Source organism: Motacilla alba, chromosome 13 (genome assembly GCF_015832195.1).
Source record: "Motacilla alba alba isolate MOTALB_02 chromosome 13, Motacilla_alba_V1.0_pri, whole genome shotgun sequence".
NCBI lineage: Eukaryota > Metazoa > Chordata > Aves > Passeriformes > Motacillidae > Motacilla > Motacilla alba.
In genome coordinates, this window is record NC_052028.1 from 17,021,674 (window position 1) to 17,046,381 (window position 24,708).

At 50.7% G+C, this 24,708-nt stretch overlaps 2 protein-coding genes across 2 annotated transcripts; both read right to left on the reverse strand.

The window, feature by feature from the left end:
• Positions 1-3,115: 3,115 nt before the first annotated feature.
• LOC119706537 (ovomucoid-like) lies at positions 3,116-8,068 on the reverse strand. Its single transcript, XM_038150350.1, has 4 exons — positions 7,948-8,068; positions 5,869-5,900; positions 4,492-4,619; positions 3,116-3,590 (listed from the first exon to the last, which is right to left on the reverse strand). The coding sequence occupies exons 1-4, from the start codon at positions 7,994-7,996 to the stop codon at positions 3,545-3,547; spliced, it is 255 nt and encodes an 84-aa protein (XP_038006278.1). The 5' UTR covers positions 7,997-8,068; the 3' UTR covers positions 3,116-3,544.
• Positions 8,069-16,034: 7,966 nt separating this feature from the next.
• On the reverse strand, positions 16,035-22,284 carry IL12B (interleukin 12B). The gene is made up of 7 exons (XM_038150310.1): positions 22,200-22,284; positions 21,114-21,401; positions 20,260-20,371; positions 19,160-19,353; positions 18,308-18,453; positions 16,450-16,568; positions 16,035-16,358 (listed from the first exon to the last, which is right to left on the reverse strand). The coding sequence occupies exons 1-7, from the start codon at positions 22,282-22,284 to the stop codon at positions 16,355-16,357; spliced, it is 948 nt and encodes a 315-aa protein (XP_038006238.1). The 3' UTR covers positions 16,035-16,354.
• Between the last annotated feature and the right edge of the window lie 2,424 nt (positions 22,285-24,708).

The window sequence follows — 24,708 nt, forward strand, 5'->3', positions numbered from 1 at the left end:
GGCAGCGGGGTGATGCCGCCCGGGCCGCGCTGAGGGCGCTGGGGGCTCCGCTCGCTCAGCCCAGGGCGACGGGCACGGGCGGCAGTGGGAGCGCTCGCAGAGTTGCAGTCCCAGCTGTGCCGAGCTGAGGGCACGCGAGCTCCGGGAGGTGCCCCTGGCAGGGCGGGATGAGTTGGGCGTGAAGGTCCTTCCAGCCCAAAGCACTGCAGGGTTCCCTGAGCAGCCAGCCCAGCTCCTGGCCCTGCACAGACCCCCCAGATCCCAGCCTGGGATCCCTGGAGCGCTGTCCAAGCCCTCCTGGAGCTCTGGCAGACTCGGGCTGTGCCCATCCCTGGGGAGCCTGGGCAGTGCCAGCACCCTCGGGGGAAGAACCTTTCCCAAAATCCAGCCTGACCTCCCCTGGCCCAGCCCCAGCCCTTCCCTGCCCCAGAGATCGGAGCTGCCCCTCGGGAGGAGCTGCAGACCCCAAGGAGTCTCCCCTCAGCCTCTCCAGCTGCACAATCCCAGTGCCCTCAGCTGCTGCTCCATGGCCCCTCCAGACCCTTCCCCATCCTCGTGCCCCTCCTTTGGAGGCTCTCTACAAGCTTTAGAAGTCATTTTCCCTGGAGTCTTCACCCTGGCCCCACAGGTGTATTTGCAGCATTGTGCAGGTCTGCACTTCAGCCTTGTTTTAATGGCTGTGTTTGGGTGGATCCCAGCAGAAATCACAATTCCCTCAACGTTTTAAAGTTGTGTTCCATGCAGGCCCCAAGGGATTGGGTGACGAGGCTGGTTCATCAGCCAGCAGAGTGCTGGTGAGTTATTTTCTGTGAATGACAGCGTGCAAAGACTCAGCTGCTGGTTCAGGGACAATCCCCGAGGAATCCACAACGCTCTGTGGCAGAGTACGAATAACAAAATTAATTCTCAGCAATCCCTGTGGATTTTGGATGTGTCAACAGCATCACTGAGGTTGGAAAAGGACTCAGAGGTCACTGAGTCCAACCTGTGACAGCAATACAGCATCAAAACCAGCAGAACATCCAAAAATCGGCCCCAAAAATGGGACAAGTTCTTGTGGGAAGAGCAGAGCCAGGTCCAGCAGAGCTTGTCTTGCCCTCCCTCAGCCCAAGGCAGGGGACACAGGGGTGGCAGCAAGGGAAGGTTGCCTGAAGGACACAGGAGACACTAAATGGAACTAAGGAATTTGGGCAGGGCCCTGGGTTGAGCTGTCAGTGAAACAGTCACAGAATGTGAATGGTGAAGTGGTTACAAGACAGACAGCAGAAACCAAAGCCACCCCATTTTTTCCTAGCAGAAAGCCTGTGATTTATCCCACAGGTCAGTGGTTTGTGCATCTTTGAAGGGTTTTGGTTTGCCCCATTTCTTTCTCCCTGTTCTGTTTCCTATTCCACACCAGTATTTCATTTTCTGTCTCACAGAATCCGAGCTCTGCTTGCTCAGGCTCTGCTCATTTTCCCTTCCCCACATTTCCATGGCACTGCTCCATCCCACAGACCCGACTGTCCAGCCTGGCCAGCCACTCCAGCATTTCCTCCAGGTGTCACTTGCAGCAATTTGCAGATGATGTTCTGTGCTCTGGTATGTGGCAGGAGCTGCTGTGCCTCTCTGCCAGCTTTGGGCTGACAGAAATCACCCAGGAGCTGCTGTGCCTCTCTGCCAGCTTTGGGCTGACAGAAATCACCCAGGAGCTGCTGTGCCTCTCTGCCAGCTTTGGGCTGACAGAAATCACCCAGGAGCTGCTGTGCCCCTCTGCCAGCTTTGGGCTGAGGGAAAGCTGCTGTGCCTCTCTGCCAGCTTTGGGCTGACAGAAATGACCCAGGAGCTGCTGTGCCTCTCTGCCAGCTTTGGGCTGACAGAAATCACCCAGGAGCTGCTGTGCCTCTCTGCCAGCTTTGGGCTGACAGAAATCACCCAGGAGCTGCTGTGCCTCTCTGCCAGCTTTGGGCTGACAGAAATCACCCAGGAGCTGCTGTGCCTCTCTGCCAGCTTTGGGCTGACAGAAATCACCCAGGAGCTGCTGTGCCTCTCTGCCAGCTTTGGGCTGACAGAAATCACCCAGGAGCTGCTGTGCCTCTCTGCCAGCTTTGGGCTGAGGGAAAGCACCCAGGAGCTGCTGTGCCTCTCTGCCAGCTTTGGGCTGAGGGAAAGCACCCAGGTGGGCAAGTCCTGCTCTCCTGCTGCCCCTGGCCCAGGGACTCCGTGTCAGGAATGATCAGGGGCAGACTGGAGTGCCAGGGAAGTGCCGGGGTGGTTTACACCTCTGACTTGCAGCTTCTTGCATCATTCCTGGGGCTGCATGAGAATTCTGGTGTCCTAGGTTTGGTGCACAAGCACAGCCCATTAAATATCCCAACAGCCCAAAGCAGAGGGTGGGAATATCCATGAGGCTGGAAGGCAGCAAATATCCACAAATCAGGTTTTTCTCACATCATGAGGGAACCTCAGAGATTCCTTTTGTTTTCTCAATCTGATCTTTGTTTTCTCATTTTTATCTTTTTCAGTCAAGGTGATCTGTTCTAGGAGCTTCTTTATTGGAGCCTCTGAACTATGAGGAACTTTTCTGTTACCTTCCTCATTTTCATTCCTGCTGCCTAATTGCTGGGACCTGGTTTCCAGATAATGGAATTCAGGATAGGGCTGGATTTGTTGTGTCCAGCTGCTCCAAAATTTTCCTCCAATAAGCTCAGTCATTAAAAATCTTAATTCTGGGAAAATACATTCCCATGACCAAGTATTGAGTAAAAGACATAAATTAGTTTAACAGTGAAGATAACCAGGATGTAAGAGCAGGACATAAATTTCTTTAGGTTCTGAAAATTGTCAAGTGAAAAGATTAATGAATGTTCACATTTAAATGGCAGGGATTAACAGACTTCTGCAGTCTTACGTTTTACCAGATTTGTCTCATTTGAAGAAAAAAAAAAAAAAGAGCCAGATTGGGGGGTAAATTCCAGTATATACAACTTTTGTAACCCAGCTTCAGATTTTTACCTCTGGACTCAGCCCCTGCTCCACTGCAGTTTTCTGTAATTTGGGAAATACTTGTTAGTCATGGATGCAATAAATTCTCTAGAAAATTCACCATGGACAAAAAAAAAGAGTGAAGGTTTATTTTAATAAACAAGTACACCGAGTAGCTGAACAACATACAGGAACCAGAATTGTACAGAGAGGGGTGAAAAATAAGCACTTAAAATTCAGCTACAAAACTGGGAGAGTCAGAGCAGTGCCTGGGAAAGCTGAAAACCTTTGGGAAAAAATACCTGCTGAAGTTTCTGGGTAAAGGAAAGAAAACATTAGATCAACAAGGGGGAGAGACTTGGGGCATTGTCAGAGGATTCGAACTTCAGCCATGGAGACAAAGCCCATCAAGGAAGGGCTGGTGTAAAGCCTCAGGAGCAGTTCTGCTGCGAGGACAGGAGGCTCAGTCCCAGGAGCAGGAGCAGAGCAGAGCTGGCACTTCTCTCGGGCTGGGCTTGGCGGGGCAGGCTGGAGGGAAGGCAGGCACGGGCAGAGTGGAGCTGCCCCCAGCACAGCTCCCTCAGCACGCTCCTGCCTGCTTCATGTGCAGGGCCCCTCTGCTCCTCCTGCAAGGAGAAACGCGGGCATTGCACTCAGGAGGCTGCACCAAAAGCCTCTGGAACCCTTTGCTGACCGGGGAGACACCGTAAACATCCACTGCAGACATCAGGGCACTCATCTGTGAACAGCTTTCCTTGCAAAATTACACATTTTATCCATAAACCCAAGACACTGCCAGCACCACTTCTGAATTTTTGTGTGACCTGCAATGGGTGCCGGTGCTTTGTCAGGTCTCTGTTGCTCGTTGGACTCTTTCCTGTCCAACTTGACAATTTCTGCTGGAATAGGAAGCTGCTCACACAAATATCAGGGCATTTTTTAGTGACTGAACCTTACAGCACCTGCAGCGAGTTCATCACACAAATAGGAATCATTTTTTAGTGTTCAGCTTTACCGTGCCTGCTGCAAGTTGCTCACACAAGTGTTTGGGTCATTTTTTGGTTCTCTATTTTATGTTTCCTGCCAGAACAGGACATTGTTCACACAAATATCCAAGTAATTTTTCAGTGTCCAGCTTCACCATTCCTGCTGGAATAGGAAGTTGTACACACAAATATCCAGGTAGTTTTTTACTGTCCAATTTTGCAATTCCTGCCAGAATTGGACATTGCTCACACAAATATCCAAGTAGTTTTTTAGTGTCCAACTCCACAATTCCTGCTGGAATCGGAAGTTCAGACCTGAATATAATTTTTTAGTTGCCTATTTTATGCTTCCTACCAGAACAGGAAGTTCTCACCCAAACATCACCATTTGTTTTTCAGATCAGCTGGACATTCTCAGTGGGAGGAACAATTATGGCGTAAAGGTAAAGCACAGGAGCAGAGGAGTACCAACCCTAAAGAAACCCAGCACTTTGTGGGGTGCAAACCCCAGCTGCTCAGCCCGTGGCAGCTCAGTACTCACAGCACAGCCTTGCAGAAGGAGCATTTGTTGTTGTAGGTTTTGCCATCGGAGCCGCAGAAGGGTTGGTAGAGCCTCTCGCAGTAAATGGGCCTCCCCCTCTCCATCCTCCTGTACTCACTGCAGTCCACCTGCAACGAGGGCAGCCCTGAGTCCCACACCAGACAGGAAAAACCTCACAAAATAAAGGGTTTATAATATCAGGGCTCAGGCCTGCAGCTCATCTGAGTGCAGCTCTTCTGCTCGTTCCCGTGAGAAAAATCACAAGAATGAAAAGTCAGCACAACAATTTATTCTTGTGAGAAAAATAAGTTTGTATACCTGCAAAACCAAGAAATTGGTGCAATGAGAATCAGTGAAGATGTGTAAACAATCCAAGAATAAAGAGGTTTGGTGGAGGCACAAAATTCAATTTACTGACCAGTGAACTGACAGTGTATTCTTATCCAATTGGGTTTAACACAGGGCCTTTAGAATTCCTATAAATATGAGATAACTGAATAAAAATTGGCATTTCCTGCGTGAAGAAACTGAGCCCTGTCTGCTTTACTGTGACACAACCTCCATGGTTGGCACAGAAATCATGAATATATCCAATTTTGGGGCAGCACAGCCAGGGAGGTGGCACCACCTCTATGGGCAGAGGGTAAGCCCCAAAAAAGAAACATTTCTGCTCAGAGGTGAGAATGGGGCTGCCTGTGCCAGGGATGGGCAGGAGCAACACAGCCCCAGAGGAGCAGAGTGTGGGGTTTTATTATCTGATCCCAACAATCAGTAAATCCAGGTGGGATCAATTCACATCCAGCCCTTCCTTGGAGACCCTTCAGGGATGGACTCCAGCCCCTCCATGCCTGACCACCCTTTCCATGGAGAAATTCCTGCTGATTTGTGCAAATACGGGTCCAGCTCTGCGTGTGGGTGAATTTTCTCTGCCCACCACGATCCACTCTGCCAGGACCTTCCTGCTCACCCCAGGAAGGATTTTTATTCCTTGGTGCCTCATTTCTTCCAGACATTGACCTCAGAGTACTCAGAATTAAAATCTCTCGGTACCTGATTTAGGAGCTAAAAGTCATCCAAAAAGCCTTATAGGGTCATCATGAAATAATTAAAGAAAAATAATCTATATTTCTTTGGGTTAAAATTTCTCCTTGCCCAATCTCTTGCCCAGCATGCCAAACAGGTAAAAACATCTGGAAGTTGTCAGGACAACTCTATGGAAACCCCATATCCCAAACTCAGGAACTTTCACTGAAACCTCAATAAATTGGCAGCATTTAATTAAAGTTTAACGTGCTTATTTTCTGACTTCGTGTTATTATAATATCATTTTGTACCTCTCATTCTGTATTTTTACCCAGGACAAAGGAAATCACTCACCTCATTCTGTGTGGCAGCATCTGCAGTGGAAACTGAACCACAAAAGAGAAAATGGAAACGCACGGTTAATGAGCACTCAGGTGCAAACCAGGACGATTTCACTCAGCAGCACTGAATCTTTACCTCCTTAAATGTCAATACTGAGAGCTGTGCAGTGTTTAGTGAGGCCCAGGTGTCAGAGGCTATTGACAAGTGGGGTTTGGTGCATTGTTTACCTCAGAGACTTCTGTCACCTGTTGGAACAGCCTTTGCTGGAGGAGGGAATGGAGCCATTGTTCACTGACAGCCCAGCAGTCAATATTATATTTACTGTTCATCGTGTTGTTTTATATTCAATGTCCAGGATTCACTGGTGGTTGAGCATGACTGGGTTTAATTCCTGAGTTTACCAAGAGCTGCATGTGGCTGTGAGCAAACCACATGTCCCTTCTATATCTGTGTTTCCTATCAATAATGAGAATTAAATACAATATTGACTGTAAATAGCAATGATAATACAATTTGGCTCGTAATCCCACGTTAGGAAGTGTTTCCCTTGTTTCAGTATGGATTTTAAGGTGGCTGGCTCCTATTTTTACCTCATTCCTCTGGAGCAGAGCCCTGTCCTCAGGTGGGGCTTCAAGGAGCTCCTTCCAAACAATGCTAATTACACCTCCCACAAAGTAATCAGCTCCTTGGCGTGGCTCCACGCTGCTGACACATTTCTTACTTTCCTTAGGAATGTATTTGCCCTCTGCTGTCCCACAATCATCATCCTGGGCTTCCAGGGGTAACAGTACCAGGGAGAGATTTCTGTGCAGAAGGAGCAGGAATGTGCTCTGGAGCCGAGCTCTAGCACTTGTTTTTTTGGATTAAATCTGGATTTTTTTGATCTTTAAAGGTTAAACTTTCCAAATGTGTTCTGGAGCAGAGCTCTAGCAATTGTCTTTTAGATTAAATTTGGCTTTTTTGATCTTCAAAGGTTAAACTTCCCACAAAAACTTCCTTTCATAAACCTGTTTACACCCTCACACCAAATACAGTTGTTCAGTACAAAGAAAATGAGCAGAAATAAAGCTCCAGGTCAGGTTTCCATCTCTGTCACCAGAGGCTGACTGAGGTTTCATTATTCTGGAATTGGATTCGATTTATTCCCCCCAAGCATTCCCAACTGATTTTTTCCTCTGGTAACCTTTTAGGAGCCACTCTGCAGAGGACTCAATGCAATAAAGGTGTGGCTCAGAAAGTGCTGATTCATGAAGTTTTCAAGCAGACAAGATAAACCAGAAAGTTCAAGGAAGAGATTTCCTGGAATTCTAATGGAAGGAATATTTATTTATTTATTTCCCCGCAGTTAATGAAACACTGAAGGAATTATTTCCATCACATTTCATTTAAACTGCTGTTTTTCGTAAGAACTTTGGGGTTGAGACAAATTTCAAAGCAACCTCTTCAGAGCCACCGAAAAGATTCTTTTATTTCATAATTTTGCATTTAATATCTTCATTATTTTGCATCTTTAATGTGCATAATGCTTTTGAACTTCTATACTACCTGCAGAGGTGTGGAGTATTTCAGTTTTTTTAAATGCACTTCTCTTTCTCTAAAAATGCATTTTTACTGCAAGTTATTAGTAAAAATAAAATTGCCAAGTAAAGGCTGAAGAAATTCCTCCCAGATCCCTCTTTTTTAGAGCAACCTCTCCCTCAAATCTCTCTGCAGCCTGGAAAAATAAGATTTGAAAAATGTGATTCCCAGCTGTTTTCTGTGGCCTGAGCATCATCAGCTGTCCCCTGCTCGGTCAGTTCGGCAGGGCAGGACCCCCCCAGCTCCCAGCTCCCTTCTCAGATTGAAATTAAAAATAAACAGATAAAACCAGGTGGTTCTGAGGCTCCTTTGAGCCACAGAGCAGAGCTCTGAGCTACACCCAGCAAGGAGCAGCTCCCACCCACCCCAGCCCCAGCTGGGTAATAAACTATTATGGTGCTAAATAAAAGGGTTTTAACTAGAAAATCCCATTTTCTCCCACCCACCCAGTGCAGGAGCCGCCTGAGAACCTTCCAGAAGGAGAGTCCCCGAGGAGCCCAGGGCGTTACTCACATGCCAGGCACAGAGCTGCCAGCGCCAGGAGCACCAGGGTGACCTTCATGGCTGTCCCCGAGCCAGCTCCGCTCCTGCGGTGGCCCCAGCGTGGCCATGGCCGTGCGGGACCATTTATAGGCAGGAGCTGGTGATGAAATGCCCTGCAGGTGCTCAGGGCAGGTGGTGCCCAGGGCAGGGTCAGGAGGATGTGTCCTGGCACGGGCAGGGCTGCGTGTCCCGGTGCTGATGGAGCAGGGATTGTCCTGCCCGAGCCCAGCCTAATTAACTGTTCCAGCCCCAGCAGCCAGGCTCTGACTCAGGGCTGCTCTGCTATGGCCGTGGGGACTCGGAGCTCAACGCGGTTCCCAGGCAAAAATACTCCTGGCTGGGTGTTTGCCAAAATATCCATCCCAGAAGGGTTTGATTCTTGTTTTTGAGGTGTTTTGGAGCTGTTTCTGAGCTGTGGTTTGAGCTGAGCTGCTTGTGGCCATGCACTGAGCCCTTCAGCTGCTCTGGGAAATCTGAGTTCTGCTGGAAACCCTTCACACCCAGCCCAGAGCACCCCCAGGGCTCCTTTTCCTTTCAAATGTGCCCAGTTTGGGGTCAGAACTGATGTTCTGGGAGAGGAGCAGCAGAGACAGCCCAGGGCACTGCCTGGCCAGGACAGGAGAGGAGCTCCCAGCCCCTGAGCATCCCCTGAGCTCCTGCCCAGCCTCGGGCACAGGGGAGATTCTCTGCTCCCATTTCCCTGTTTCCAGCACTACAGGAGGGATTCCTTAAAAACCCTGCATTTGTTGGTGGCTTAACCAAAAGGCAGCAATTTCTGCCTTTTATGACAGAGTCCCCCCGTGGGACCCTCAGACCTGAGGCTTCATTTTCATAAATCCAACGTGATGGGGAGTTTGGAGCTCGGTTTGGTTTCAACCCCTCCTTCCAGAGTTGCCTTCTCTTAGTGATTTACCACCTAAATGTGCAAAAATCTCAGCAGGAAAAATCCCTGCACGCCAGCACAATTCCCAGTGTTTCCCCAATTCCCAGTGATCACCTTCCCTCACTGCAGGGTAGCCCAGAGCTTTCTCCTCATGCAGGACTGGGGCCAGAGGTGCTCATTCCAGTAAAAAAGGGCCTGAGAGCTCCTGCAGAAGGGATTTCAATAGGTCAGGTGAGCCTTGGGCCCCTCTAACTCATCCCAAGAGGGATAGGAATAATTTTGTCTTTAAAGAATATAGGTAATCAATAAATGTTTAATTTCTCATCACTTAACAGGACAAAAAACATAAATGCCTTCAAATCTGAATTCCAGGATGGGCAAAGATCCAGGTGGAGCTGGAGGCCTGGAATTTTATTTTTTGAATGCCCTTCATTGATTTTGTTCTAATTTTTTCCTTTTTCCTAAATTTGGACATTTGTTCCTGCGAGGCTGAGAGAACAAAAGGCAGGGTGGGGTTTGTGTTGGGCTTGGTCTGGATCCCCCTGCTTGGGGCTGTCGGTGACTTCGTGTTCTGGGGAGCTTTTCTGGAGAAAATCCTGGCAAGGAGCATGCAGGAACCCGTGGGGAGTATTCAGGACACGTCGGTGGTTGAGGGACAATTATGAGCAATTAGGCAACAGGAGCAAAACCCAAACTGTGCCGGAAGCTCCTCCTGATCTGGAGGGTTTGGAGCACACAGAGCCCCGGGGCTGTCCTGACCCTAAAACTGCAGCCTGGCAGTTCCTGACCCAGGAATGAGGAAAGGGCCCAGCCCAGTGCTCCCAGTGTCCCCTGGGATGCAGCCCCAGCATCCATGCCGTGCCATGCCATACCATCCATGCCATACCATCCATGCCATCCATGCCATGCCATCCCATCCCATCCCATCCCATCCATCCCATCCCATCCCATCCCATCCCATCCCATCCCATCCCATCCCATCCCATCCCATCCCATCCCATCCCATCCCATCCCTCTCAGGGAACACAAATCCTGCCCAGTTCATGTAGGGAGATTTTCCAGCTCTGCGCTTGAATTTCAGTCCATAATTCCCAGAGTGTCCCTGGCGAGGCTGGAGCTGCTGCTCTGGGACACTTCTGGGCTCCCTGGCAGGGAAAGGCACTGAAATGCTGGAGCAGAACCCGTGAGGGAGCACCAAGTGCTGATGGGGTGAAACACAGAGGAAAATTTGGGAGAAGGGGTTGGCTCCCTTTGGAGCAGGGAGGAAGCAGAGGAAACAGGAGCCAGAGCCCTCCTGGAGCTGCGGAGTGAAAGGAAGAGGGAGCAGAGCAAATTGCAGGGAGAGAAATTCCAATTAGATGGGAGCAAAACAGATTTCACAAGGGGAGGAGTGAGCCATGGAGACAGGTTACCCACAGAGATCCCTGCAGATAGGGACAATGGCTCTGTCCTAAAGGGGCCACGCAGGGCGTGGGCAGCCCGGTGACCTCCGTGGGCCTCCCCAAGGGAACTGGGTCTGGCATTCCCACTGGAGAATGTCAAGTGTTGCTGGCATTTTCAGGGACCTTGCGGTGCCTTTGTCCTCATAAATTAACGTTTGGCAAAGCAAACGTGGGCAGTGAGGCACCACAATGGAAAAGAAGTTCACTGGAAAACAAATGTTGGGATGTGTGTAGGAGCAGCTGCTTCCCAAAGCTGGGTGAGTAAGGACTAATTGCTGAACTCCTTCTGAAATTTAGGGTAATATGGTAAATAAATCATTTCTGTTGAAGAATTGTGAGTGCAATTTTGCCCTCATTAGCAAACCCGTGAATACCTCTAAGTTAATTGTGGAACTCCTGTAATTTTCTACCTTTGCCATCATATCTTGTTTTTTTTCCCAAATTCTTATTCCAAGTTGATTTTTTGAGGAAGAAAAAGCAATTCCGTGGTGTTACATGTGGTAAAATATTAGTGTGCATTTTTCTGAGGGCAAGAAAATTTTCCCACTCATTATTTATTCCAAATCTGAGATTGATTTTAGCTTTGGAGCCCTGGTTGGAGCATCACTGGGATGCCAAAAATGCTGCAGCAGCAGGTCATTAGTTAAGTGCATGGCAGGATGTTCCCTGGCTGCATTCCAGAGGAGGAACCTGCTCCCACCCATCCGTGGAGAGCCTCCCATGCGGGGCATCCGCAGAGATGACAAACAGCACGTGGAAAAGGTGAAAAAAGCACTTTGTCACTGCGAGGCAGGGTCCAGCCAGGCTGCTGTGGTCACGGGGGACCCTCCCCTCCCCTCCCTGGTATCCCGGGGTGTTTTCATCCCCAGGCCCGGCGAGGGTGGGTGGCTCAGGGTGGGTGGCTCAGGGTGGGTGGCTCAGGGTTGTCCGCCCAGGTGCAATTAAAGCGTCAGATTTTGAAGTCTTGCTCAATGCGGGGTTTGAGAACCGAGGGCTGCCTTTGTTCAGGCTGTGCCACAGCCTTTGGGTGTTTGCCTGGGAAAGGAGAGGATGCCTTCAGTCTGAGCTTTCATGTTTTCCAGACTCTGCACTGCACTGGTACAGAACTCTGAACTCCAGATCAAGTGTGGGCAAGTTCTCCTCACAGCTCAGTCCCACAGAACAATCCTTTTCCAGCCCAAAAAGTGCCAACAACAGGGAACTGAGGGGAGTGGCCTGGGAGGGTGGGACTGCATCCCCTGGAGCTGGAATTGGACACTGAAGCCCAGGGTGGAAATGGACCAAAACTGATCAAAGTGGGAGAACTCGTGGCCAGGAGTCCATCTGGGGTGGAGCCACGGCCGGGCTCTGGCACTGCCCAAGGTGTGTCCTGTGAAGGGTTTTTATTAAATCCCTGCTTTATTTCTGGAACTCTGCCCAGCCTCTGTCCCAGGCAGCCTCTTGGGCATCAATGAGTTCCCTGTTTTCCACCCCTGTGGGAGATCAGAGCCTTCCTTCAGCACGGTGGGTGTCAGGCCAGGCCAGAGCCCTGCTGAAGGTCTCGTGTGTTGTCTCAGAAACTAAAAATAAACCCAACAGGCTGTGCAAAGGCTGATCTTTGTTTTCCTTTGTCCCTCCTGATCTCTTTGGGACACAGTGCCAGGAGTGGTTCCGGTGTCCTGCGGGCAGCTCGGGGATCCTTTGATTCCTGTGTCAGACTGATGCCTCAGGTTTGGCTTTTCTATTTTCAGACTCTGTGCAGCTTCAGTGTGTGGGGCTGGCTTCACATCAGGGGATGCTGAGCTCTCTGCACAGAGCAGGGACACAAAACAATTCCTGCTCCAGCTGGGCACCAAGGACAAATGATCCAAAGCTCAGCCCAGGAGCACAAACAGCGTGGGCTGCAGAGAGAAAAACAAGCAGGGTGGGAGTGCCTGGGCTAAAGCTGGAACGGGACAATGAACTGCAAGGTGCAAATGGAGCAGAGCTGAGCCAAGGCAGAGACCCCGGGAGCGCTCGTGCATTTTGGGACCATTTGGGTTCATCTTGGGGCAGCCCTGGCTGGGCTCTTGTGCTGCTCAGGGTGGATCCATGGAGGAGATGCTTTCAATAAATCCCTGCTTTATTCTTTAGCTCTGCCTGGCCTCTGCTCTAGCTCAGCCTCACAGGGCATCAAGCCCATTGATGGTTCTGAGTTGATTCTTCACAAAAACAAAGCGTTCACGGCTTAACACTTCCACTGAATGGGCTTTGGAAAGGACTGATCTGAAATCGCCTTGAGATGCAATTTCCAGGTGTTTGGACTTTGCCCTTCTGTCACACCAAAGTCAATCAAAGTGACATTTCAAAACAGGTCTCAAGGTGTTTCCATGGCTCACAACAGGGTTGGAAGACATGAATTGGCTTTTCCTTTATTAAAAATAAAGCGTTTCTAAAAGAGAAGCTACAGCTTACGAAGAAGAGGGGTGGGAGGAAGAGCAGCATGGAGGAGGGGTGGATATGAGGCATTTGGAGCTGAAATCTGCGTTCTCCCCCAGAACCCCTAATTAAACATCAGCTTTGTCCCCCTTTTGCTCCCAGCAAGTGCCTGCTTGCCCAGCTCAGGGGCTGAAGCTCTTGGAGAACAGCAAATTCCTACAGCGACCAATTAGTGCCTCATTAAGGACACGGCGTCTTTATCTGCCAGCATTCCTCGAGCCAGCAGCACCCACAGAAAGGCCTGGGGGGAATTAGTCAGGCCCTGCTCAGAGCAGATTTCGGGAGGTGTGGTAGCAGAACCCAAAGCCAGGGGTTGAGTGATGGGGATGAGTGGAAAGCTGGAGGAGCTGCCCCTTCCCAGGGCACGGTGGGGCCTGGGAAAAGGAGCAGGGCAGCAGAAAAATCTGGTTTTTATACAGCCAATGCCTCCTCTCTCTCAGGAATAAATTAGATCTAAAGTTTTATGTCAGAAGCTCGAATTTTGCACTCTAAAGGGTTTTTTTTTGGGCAGGGGGGAATTTTCTACACTGTGCAGCCTGAGTCTGTGCACTTGACACTTCCAGAGGTTTCCAGATTATTTACAGTGCAAAAGGAGAGGAAGGAAGGAAGAGAAGCCCAGGGGCTGACTGACACATCAATTGTTGTGTTCTTGCAGGGATGGAGCGTGTTAGAATGTGATCTCCTGTGTGTGGAGCCACCACAGTGAATATTTTCTGCTTTTTACCCAATCTAGGCTGAGATGGGAGCCTGACAACTCCAGAGGAGACATTCACAGGCACCTGGATCCATGGAAGGCCCCGGGAATGGATAACTGGGGATCTTTATGCCTTAGGGAGCAGCCACCTGCCAGTGAGCTGACTCCTGCAGGGAAAGGGGCAGCTCCAGGCTGAGCTTTGTTATTTTCCTGAATAAACCCAGCCAGGGGCTTCCCCCTGAAGCCTCTCTCATGTTCTGGCCTCGTGGCACAGAAAGGCACATTCTGAAGGCAAGGATTAATTCAGGCTTTGTCAGGACAAACATTTAGCTGAATATTCCAAGAATGGAGACCGGGCTGGGCCCAAGCTCAGGAGAGGTTCCCGGGGTGCCAAGGTTTAAACCCCGAGGGTCAGGAAGGTTCTGTGACCTCTGAAACCAGGGAGGAACCTCAGAGCCCTCAAGTCTGGGGCAGGTGGGTTCAGTTCAGAGCTGGAGATCACAAAGAAGCCCAGAGCTCTCCCCTCCTGCAGGCAGGGCTCAGCAGATCCTGCTGGCACACCCTGCTCCCTGGCTGGGCCATCCTCTGCACTTTTACAGACTGGGAAATTTGTATTATTAATTAGTAATAATTCATTTGCCCTGCAGACACTGAGACAGAAATAGTGCCTGATCCTCTGGTACAAAAGTGAGCAGTGACACAAACCATTCTTAAAAGTCCACAAATAAACCAAATTTTCTTTTTTTCAGGTGTATTTATTAGATTGTAAACAAGCACATAAGTTGCCTTTATAGCCAAAATAAGACATGTAAACTTAATATTAATAAATACCAACAGGACTTGTAAATAAACTATCAGCAGTGTTCTGAAATATCAGACACTTCACACATTTCAATGTTTAAATATCTTAAATCACCACCTTAAAAGGAAGCATGGCTGCAGTGAAAGACTTTAATGTCAGTGATTCTGTATCAGAGGTTAAGGCCTGAATCCTCAAAGATATTTCAGAGTATTTTGTCCTCCTGGAAGTCAGGGCTCTGTCTCGCCAAAGGATCCACCCCTGGCAGTGCCCAGGGCCAGGCTGGATGGAACTCTGAGCTCCCTGGGACAGTGGGAGATGTCCCTGCCCATGCAGGGCTGGAACAGATGAGCTTCGAGGTCCTCCCAACCCAAACAATTCCAGGATTCCATGAAAAAGACAAAGGTTTCAGCTCATGCTGCTGCTTCCTCCCAGAGCTGGGCCCTGGCTGGGCCAGGAGGAGCTTTCCCTGAGGTCTGTGAACACCCCACACCTGGTGGGGCACGCTGGCAGCGTGGGCTGCAAAAACCTCTGCTTAAAAGTGTGATTTCAGGGGGTCATTAACAGTCCCACACAGCCAGCTCCCAGCTGGGCTCGGGGGATTGCAGACCCCGGGTGCAGCTCCAGCTCTGTGCCCTGTGCTGCTCCGGTGGGGTTCCACAGCAGGAGATGCCCTGGGCACAGCTGGATCACAGCTGGGAGACGCCCCAGCAGAGGCAGGAGGGCAGGCTCTTTGGGAGGTGAGAAATGCAGCTCCTGGCTCCAGTGTGCCTGAGGGTGGGAGGAGGCTCCGAGCTGCCTTCACACCAGGGCTCCAGTGGGCTGCAGCTCCATGGGGTGAGGGATGGATCCATGAGGCTGCAGCTCCACGGGTCCCTCATGGAGTGAGGGATGGATCCATGGATCCATGAGGCTGCAGCTCCATGGGTTCCTCATGGAGTGAGGGATGGATCCATGGCTCCATGAGGCTGCAGCTCCACGGGTCCCTCATGGAGTGAGGGATGGATCCATGGGTCCCTCATGGAGAGAGGGATGGGTCCATGGGTCCCTCATGGAGTGAGGGATGGATCCATGGATCCATGAGGCTGCAGCTCCACGGGTCCCTCATGGAGTGAGGGATGGATCCATGGATCCATGAGGCTGCAGCTCCACGGGTCCCTCATGGAGTGAGGGATGGATCCATGAATCCCTCATGGAGAGAGGGATGGATCCATGGGTCCCTCATGGAGAGAGGGATGGGTCCATGGATCCATGAGGCTGCAGCTCCACGGGTCCCTCATGGAGTGAGGGATGGATCCATGAATCCCTCATGGAGTGAGGGATGGATCCATGGGTCCCTGAGGCTGCAGCTCCACGGGTCCCTCATGGAGTGCTCTCCAGCTGGGGGCACAGAGCTGGCACAGGGCAGCAGGAAACAGCCCCAGGGCTCTGCACCTGCAATTCCTTCTCTACCCCAGTGTCCTGGAGGGTGAGGGTGGCTGGGTACCCCACACCCAGCTGCTCAGGCAGCCAAGGCTTCCTGTGCTTGCACATTCCCACAGAAATAAACACAAATAAATATTAAATAAGCAAATAATTGAACAATTAAATAATGGAAGATCCAAACAGTTCTTTCAGGAAGTGACGTTTCAAACAAGTTAACACATGCAGTGGTTTGAACAGCAACTGCCATCCACTGGCCTTGCAAAGCCAACGAATAAATAAATAAATAAATAAATAAAATAATAAATAAAATAAATAAATAAACATACTAAATAAATACCATTAAAGTAAATATGAAATAAATACTAAATAAATAAATATCAAATAAATAAATAAATATTCAATAAATAAAGGCACAATAATAATATAAGGACATACAATAATAGCTGCCAGCAACCTGTCAAAATCATGTTCGTGTAACATGATGGTTGCTAAAAGTGTGACTTGAATCTGGGGGATTTAAGAGCTGCCAAAAATCAGGACCACATTCAGCTGTTAAAAAAATAAGTCATGGCTTCTTAAGAACCTCAAATGGAAACTTCTCTTCTAATTGTGCTTCTGTTCTTGTGCTAATTCGTTCTTTGCTTTCTCTGGGAGCACTGTGCCACCCTCCTTGCTGGTTATCTGTGAAATGACATCAGAAATTTAATTTCCATGAGAACTGACAGGGAATTCCCTGGGTTCTGCTCAGGGCAGGACCTGGCTGGATCCTTACCTGCACAGCGAGGACCACGGGCTCCAGGAGCCGAGGTAGCAGCGGTCCCTGGCCTGCACCCACACCTCTGCTGGCCCCGGGGCTGGCAGCTGCAGCCACTGCTCCTCGGTGTCGTACACCTGGGGACAGGGACAGCTCCTTCAGGGGGGCAGGACCCACCACGAGTCCCCAGGAAGGGTCACTGAGCCCCTGCCAGAGCCTGGTGTGCCAAAGGCTCCAACAGGTCCCAAAGTCCTGGGGCTCGGGAGAACCTGAGCTCAGCAGAAAGAGCTGGAAAGCTCAGGTACCACTGAGGGGGGTGTCCTAAAGTGACCCAAACCCACTGAGGAGGGTGTCCCAAAGAGACCCAGACCCACTGAGGGTGTAAATGACCCAGACCCACTGAGGGGGGTGTCCCAAAGTGCCCCAAACCCACTGAAAGGGATGCTCTAAATGACCCAAACTCATTGAGAGGGTTGTCCCAAAGAGATCCAGACGCACTGAGCTGGATGTTCTGAATGACCCAAACCCCTGAGCTGGATGTTCTGAATGACCCAAACCCCCTGAGCTGGATGTTCTGAATGACCCAAGCCCCTGAGCTGGATGTTCTGAATGACCCAAGCCCCTGAGCTGGATGTCCTGAATGACCCAAACCCCTGAGCTCGATGTTCTGAATGACCCAAACCCCCGAGCTGGATGTCCTGAATGACCCAGACCCCCTGAGCTGGATGTCCTGAATGACCCAAGCCCCTGAGCTGGATGTTCTGAATGACCCAAGCCCACAGCCCTTGGTGTTCTAAATGGCCCAAACCCCAGACCTCAACACTCATGAAACAAAGGGCTCGTTTGTTAATCTGGGTTCTTCTCCTTTTCCTCCTTCTCCCAGAGCAGGAACGCTAAGCTCCAGGAGCTGCTCCTGCTCGGCAGCGCTGCGATCCCGGCTGGGCTGGGGCGGCTCCGGAGCATCCCCAGCCGCTCCCGGAGGGGTGGAGCAGGGACCGAGCCCGGGGGAGCGGCCCCATCTGCTGGACGGGCCGGATCCCTTCCGCAGCGGGAAACATCCCCTGGTGCCTTTGGATTCCCCCGGAAAACCGGGATAACCCGGGACGCCCATCCCTGCTGCCTGCCCTGCTCAGGACGGGCAGCGGCGGGGCAGTGCCAGCTGCCCTGCGGCCAAGAGGCTTTCCCTTTTTTATGGACAATTAATCACGCTCCTGGGCTCAATCTGGACAAGATCCTTCTTTTTTTTTTTGGCCCGGAGGGTTGCAGGGGGCTCTGCTGGACACACAGGAATATCTTCAGCACCTGCTGACCATTAATGCCTTCAGGAAAACCTCTGTTTCTGTAGGGCGCTGCCTCCAAGGCAGGCCATTGTGTGTCTGAGGCAATTTGGGCACACACTGGAGATTTAATGCTGACACAGTTAATTAATCCCATTAATTAGCTGGGAATGGGGGGCACAGAGCAGACTCTCCATGGAAATGCTTCCAGATGAGTCACTGATCTCTGATTTCCAATTCACCCCTAAAGTCTGAGCTGCCCAGGGATGAACAACACAGGAGGAAATTCGTGTCACAGATCCTGGGATTCTGGGTTTGGAAACTGGGATTTTCCCACGTGAGGCCCTGAACAGCCTCCTAATGAATTAGTAAACACAACCACACAATGCTGGACAGGATTTTCTGTCCTCAGCTGCCTCAGGGATCTTCCTGCTCCTGGACCTGGGAAAGGCTTTTTCTGCCAGGATAGAATTTGCCACTTTTGGGGCCCAGCACCATTTTTTTTTTTTAATTTTTAATTTTAGTTCATTACTCTTGCAGACTAAAATTATTTCTACTGTTCAGGCAAGAAAATTGTGTCTCAAATGTTGTGTTTCTACCTGGTATCTGCGTCTCTTTGTGCTTTTAACTTTGACCTTGAAAGTCAAAGGGAAGTAGGAGTTTGGGGTGCTCCAGGTCCTGGGGTATGTCCAGGTCACTGTTCCATTGGTGGCCACGTACTGGCACTGGGGGGGGTCAGGCTTTACTGCAAGAGAAAACACAGAGGGAATTCATTCATGTTGGCAGCTGCATGGCAGCTGGTGTGTTAGTGGTGACAGTTTCATGGGAATGAGCTTTGGGAGCCTCCAGCTTAAGAGAGGAGCAACCTTGAGGTGTGATAACTGCCTTGGGTGCTTTTTATGGAAAATTAAGCACATTCCCTGGCTCAATCTGGACAAGATCCTTCTTTTTGTGGCCTGGAGGATTGCAGAGGGCTCTGCTGGACACACAGGAATATCTTCAGCACCTGCTGACCATTAATGCATTCAGGAAAACCTCTGTTTCTGTGGGGTGCTGCCTCATTTTCCTGTGCCCTGTGGCCACAACTCAGAGCCCTCTCATTCCTGTCCCTTCCTGTGAACCTGCCCATCTGGGAATGGCTGAGGAGGGAAGCACCCACAGCCTGAACAGCTCTCAGAGAGGAGCCTGCTGGATTATTCTCTGCTTCGTCCCTTCCCAACCACATCCATCCTTTGGGGACACTGTGGGTGTTGGAGGTCACACGCCAGGAAGATGCTGCTGCTTCACTTCCTCATCCTTTTCTGTCCTGGCATCCCCTGTTCCTGTAACTGGGGCCTGGTGGACATTTACAGAGCACGGGGCAGGGATTCCCAGGGCTGGGCTGAGCCCTGACTCCCACTGGCAGCAGCAAAATAAAGCCCAAAAGCAGCCCCCACTGCTGGGCTCCTCACCGATGTCCCTGATGAAGAAGCTGGCGGTGTAGTTCTCGTATAACACCTCATCAATGACCTCCAGGATGATGTCGATGGGCTGGTGCTCCTCAGCAAAGGGACAGAAGTTCTCCTTGTGGCACTGGGCTGTGTAGGTGGTCAGGTCCCCCTTGGTGACAGCCACGGGGCTGCTGCAGGACACGTTCCCCTGGGGGCTGGAACAGAGCAGGGACAGGCCCTGGGAATGCTGCTTTGTCCTGGGAACGGGCTGCCACAACAAAGCACCGTGGCTTTGCTGAGGAAATGGTTTGGTTTGCCTGAAGTTTGTCTGCTGCAGAAAAGGGTCAGTGGGAGCTGCCACACTCCCAGTGCTGTGGGGTGGATTAATGCCAATTCTCAGCCTCAGCAGGAGGAGTCAACATTTAAACCTAAACCAGGATCTCTCAATCCCACGGCAAGCTCAGTTTCCTCCTTTGTCCCTTTGCCCTCTCCCAAACCCTGCTGAAGGAACGAGGGCTGAGGAGTCTCCACTGGGAACCAAACACCAAAAGCTGCCAAAGCACCACCCGAGGCTGCCTCTGGTTTTGCTCTCAGCCAGCTGCACCCCTTGGCAGCTGTTTCTCCTCTGGCAGCCTGGGGTGACCTTTGCTGGAGCACTCCATGTTTTGGAGAACCCCCCGGGGCAGTGGGAGGCAGGAAATCCCCCCAGGGTTCCCAGCACAGGTTTCTGCAGGGTTCCTCAGCCCAGCCTTGTCAGGGGCCATGTGCTCTGCAGTGGGGGCAGCCTCCCACTCCAGCCTGCACTGGGAGCTGTGGTTCTTTCTGCCTTGGCTCCACTTCCTCTCTGCCCTCCACTGACTGTTTTGCTATTGCTTAAGTCACCCAATGGCTACTCCAGCCCACTTGGACTCATTCCTTTTTCAAGGCTTCATTAATTTCTGAGTGACTTCCATGCCCTTTTTAAGTTAACTTTGTCCCACGGATGACTCAAAATATTTTGAGGATGTTCACGCTTGGAGAAGAGCTCTGTCCCCATCTGCATGCCCCTAACAGCCTAAAATCCTCCACGGTCACACCAAGGGCTGCTCTGAGGGGCTGGGAAGGGAAGTACAAACTCTTACCCTTCCAGGCTTCTGATGGTGAACTTCACATTTGGATTGTTTTCTGTCATCCAGGAACACGTGAAAATTCCAGAGTAGTTCTTTGCCTCACACTTCAAAAATGTCCTGGGCTCTAGACAGAGAAAGACAGAAACCAGGAGTGATTTACTCTTGTTTGCCAAAATGGCCAAGGCAGAGAGAAACAATTCCTGAATTCACAGATCCCCTGGCAGCACCATGAGGGACTCAAATACAAGACTCAGATGAGTGAGGCTCATGCAGAAAATGCAAAACATCCCAGGCTTGTCTCCTGAACGGAGAGGCCCAAATGGCAGCACCTCAAACCTGGCCAGGCCCTGGTTCTGCCAAACCCCAGAGTCCTGGCTGGAAACCCCAAACTCCTGAGCTGGAAGAGACCCACAGGGATCATGGAGTCCAACTGCCCAGCCCCAAAATCCCACCCTGGGCACCCCTGGAGTGGTGTCCAAGCCCTCCTGGAGTTCTGGCAGCCTCGGGCTGTGCCCATCCCTGGGGAGCCTGGGCAGTGCCAGCACCCTCTGGGGAAGAACCTTTCCCCAAATCCAGCCTGACCCTGCCCTGGCCCAGCCCCAGCCCTTCTCTGGGTCCTGTCACATAGCCCTGGTTTTCCAAACCAGGAATTCCTCCCATCCCTCCACCCTATCAGCCCGGAGAATCCCAAATAAATCCCATGGCCCCAGTTCCTGTGCTGCTCATCAGCTGCACTGCCCAGAGCCACAGGAGGGACGATTTTCCTGCCACTGCCAGCGAAGTGAGCACCTTGGCAAGGACATTCCCAGGTGTTCCAGAGCCTGCACCGAGCTGAGCAGCGCAACGGCAGCATTTGGGGGCCGTACCCGTGAAGGCTTTGAGGATGTCCCTGAGGATGTGGCCGTCGGGGCCGATCCTGGCGATGAGCAGGAGGCTGGAGCTCAGCACCCTGTGGCTCTCCTCGCTCACGCAGCTGTAGCTGCCGGCGTCAGGGAGCTCCTTCACTGCCACTCTCAGAGTCTTCCCTCTGTGCTTCCCCTCCTGGAAAGGGCTGGAGTCCTGTCTCCAGTACACGGCCTCCTCAGGGCTGGCACAGCTCAGCTCCACCGTGGTGGCCGGGGCCTCGGCGTCCCAGCGGGAGTCGACGACGAACACTGGGAACGGCAAGGACATGTCAGGAGCTGCTCCCACAGACCAGGCTGAGCCCTTCCTGCAGCTCTGAGGGAGGCTTTTCCACAAAGGAGAAACACTGAGAAACCTGTCAAATGTGGCGTCTCAGCTGGCAGGAAACACCCAGCTCCGGGAAGGCTGGGAGTCTCCCAAACTCCCTGTGGACACGCAGAGCCAATCTTCAAACTCAAACTTTACTCTCAATGTTGACAAACAGGTTTGCTGCTTTCAGCATCAAATCCCTCCCAGGGAACCCCCAGGATAAATATTCTTTTTATTGTAAAGATAAGTCATTGAAAGAGAGGACAATCTGAATTTAGCCCAATTCTCTGATAAATTATTCAAAATAATTGTTTATTACCTACCCTGTATTTTTACAAATGGATTTACATTTAAGTTCTTTACCAGAGAAGCTGATAAACTGTTTCTAGGTTTTAGGTTTTACTCAGAAATATATTTTCTTTTTCATAACTAATTCTTCCCTTGGTTTTTTTAGGGCTGTTCCCTTAGTCACAGGTTTTTGCATCTGGGCTGTGTGACTGAGACTTTGAACATGAGCAGAAGGAATAGGAAATAAAACAGTTGTTAATGCAAATATTGCAAATATGCTGCTAGAAGACATTTTAGGACTTTAAAATATTTTTCCATGAACTCCAATTAATTATTATCAAACAAATAAATATATGGCCTTGGCCTAAGATACTGGAGTTAACAAATCCTGTGCTAGTGGCCACAATTATAATTCCAAAGTTTTAGGTCTGACCAAGGAGAGATTCCCTTACCATTTTCCTGCAGCTTCCACTGGGCACTTTCCAGTAGGGCAGCAAAGGAAAACAGGGACAGTAAGGCACAGAGGAGGTGAGACATCTGTAGAGGAAAAAAAACATTATTAAACGTCACTGAGGCTGGCTGAGTGTGCTCCAAAGTCAGGCTGGGGCTGGGCAGGGTGACAAGGACACAGAATGAGTCCCAGTGAGCTGAGGAACATCTTCCCACTCTGAGAACATGGGATTCCATGAAAATGGAATCTCAGCATTGTGCTGGAGCCATGATTTTGATCCACTTGGGATTCTCATCCCAAGGCAGTTTAGAGAAGGAACCGCGCTGAGGGAATTGTGTGAGTGGCTCTGGGCTGGTCCCTCAGAAAGTGTTCCTCCTGCAGGGAAAGCCCTGCTTGGTCCAGGGAGGCCAATCCCATGGAAAAGGCACTGGATGGAAGGATCAGGGCAGGTCTGGGTCCCCATCCCTGGAGGTGTCACCTGGAGGTGGCACTCAGTGCTCTGGGCAGGCTGGGGATGGGCACAGCTGGGTCTGGGTGATCCCAAAGCTCTTTCCCAGCCTCAGTGATTCCATGATTGCCCATGGCCGGGGCACTGCCCTGGAGGATCCATGGCATCACCTTCCATCCACCCACAGCCGAGTTTGCCTCAGCTCATCAGCAGTTCCAGGAAAGCAAAGGGTTGAGGAGAAGCCCAGGGAGCTGCTGTAGGGTTCTGCTGGGCTCTGTCTCCATCTCTGAGCAAGTGGCAGCAGGGCCAGTGCCCGGAGCTGGTGCCAGCTCCAGTTCTGCTCCTAGTTCTGGAATCCACCTGAGCTCCCAGTCTGAGCTTGTGAACAATTTCAGGCAGAATTCCTCCTGGGTTCAGTGCCCCACTCTGTCTGCAGGAGGGGCTGGGAGTGGAGATCACTGCTGCTCTATGTCCCTTTTATATATAAAAGGATATTTCTCCTGAATTTGTTCCAAATACCCCCAGAGCTCTCCATGAAACACCAAACACCTTTGCCAAATATTGGCATAGCTACTGGGTGCATAAGAACTTCAGTAACAGTTGTTTAGGTGCACTTCCAGACCTTTCCAAACTGGAGAGTAAACCAAATTAACAGAAATAAAATCTCTTCAAGAAAGAGATGGCGAATATCATTTTCAAAGCCTATTCTAACTACAGTGGGAGGATGAATGCAGGTGAAAAACACAAAATTAAGTGGTTTGAGTTGGTTTTTTTTCCTCCCAAACCACTCTTTTTGTAATGAAAGAGGAGTAGCCCTCCTGATTCCTTGAGAGCAGAGTGTGTTCCTGAGCAGATCAGTTCCTAGTGCAGCTCCTGCTGCTCTGAGCATCCCAAATCCTGGTCACAAATCGTCCTTTGGATTTGCACCCAGCTCCTAACGGGATCAGGAGCTACAATAAAGTGTCTGGAGAGTGTCCAGGAGAGGCAGCAGCTCCTGCTGTGCTCAGAGAAGGGCACAAGGCTCAGGGAAAAGCCAGTTATTATTGGACAGAAATGACAGAATAATTTGTGTTTGGAAAAGAGCTCTAAAATATATCATATCCTATTAGCAGTGCTAATAACTGCTTCATTACACTCTGAGATTTCAGGCAGGATTCGCTGGAATTTCCAACAGAAAGATTCATTTGGCAACTTTCTGAAAATTGCTGGTTTCTGTCACAGAAACATGAAATTCATCACCACACTTCATAAACCTGAAACTGAACACCAAAACAGCAGCTCAGACTGGGGGGAGCAGTGGGATTTGTGCCTTCTCTTCCATTCATCACAACTAAAACCTCCAAAACAGAAAAGTTTCTGAAAAGTTTCTCCTGCTTTGAGGGAGAAGCTGCATGATTCAGGTTTTTGATGACAACAGTCAACAATTTGCATGGAAATAATTCACACGGTAGATGTGGGAGAGCACCCCTCCCCCATCTCAAAATTTTATTTAAAACCTAATCAGAAATAAATTCAGATTCTGAACAACACCAGTGAGTGCCTGAGCACTTCAGAAATGAGAATATTCCAGCTCCAAATGTTCAGGGAATCAGGGAATCACAGAATCAAGGAACAGTTTGGGTTGGAAGGAGCCCAGATCCCACCAGTGCCACCCCTGCCATGGCAGGGACACCTCCCACTGTCCCAGGTGCTCCCAGCCCCATCCAGCCTGGCCTTGGGCACTGCCAGGGATGCAGGGGCAGCCCCAGCTGCTCTGGGAATTCCAGCCCAGCCAGGAATTCCTGATTCCCAAGATCCCATCCAGCCCTGCCCTCTGGCAGTGGGAGCCATTCCCTGTGTCCTGTCCCTCCATCCCTTGTCCCCAGTCCCTCTGCAGCTCTCCTGGAGCCCCTTCAGGCCCTGCCAGGGGCTCTGAGCTCTCCCTGGAGCTTCTCCCCTCCTGGTGAGCACCCCCAGCTCTCCCAGCCTGGCTCCAGCCCTGCAGCAGCCCCGGGGCTCCTCTGGACTCTCTGCAGCAGCTCCAGGTCCTGCTGGTGTCGGAGACCCCGGGGCAGGAGGCTCT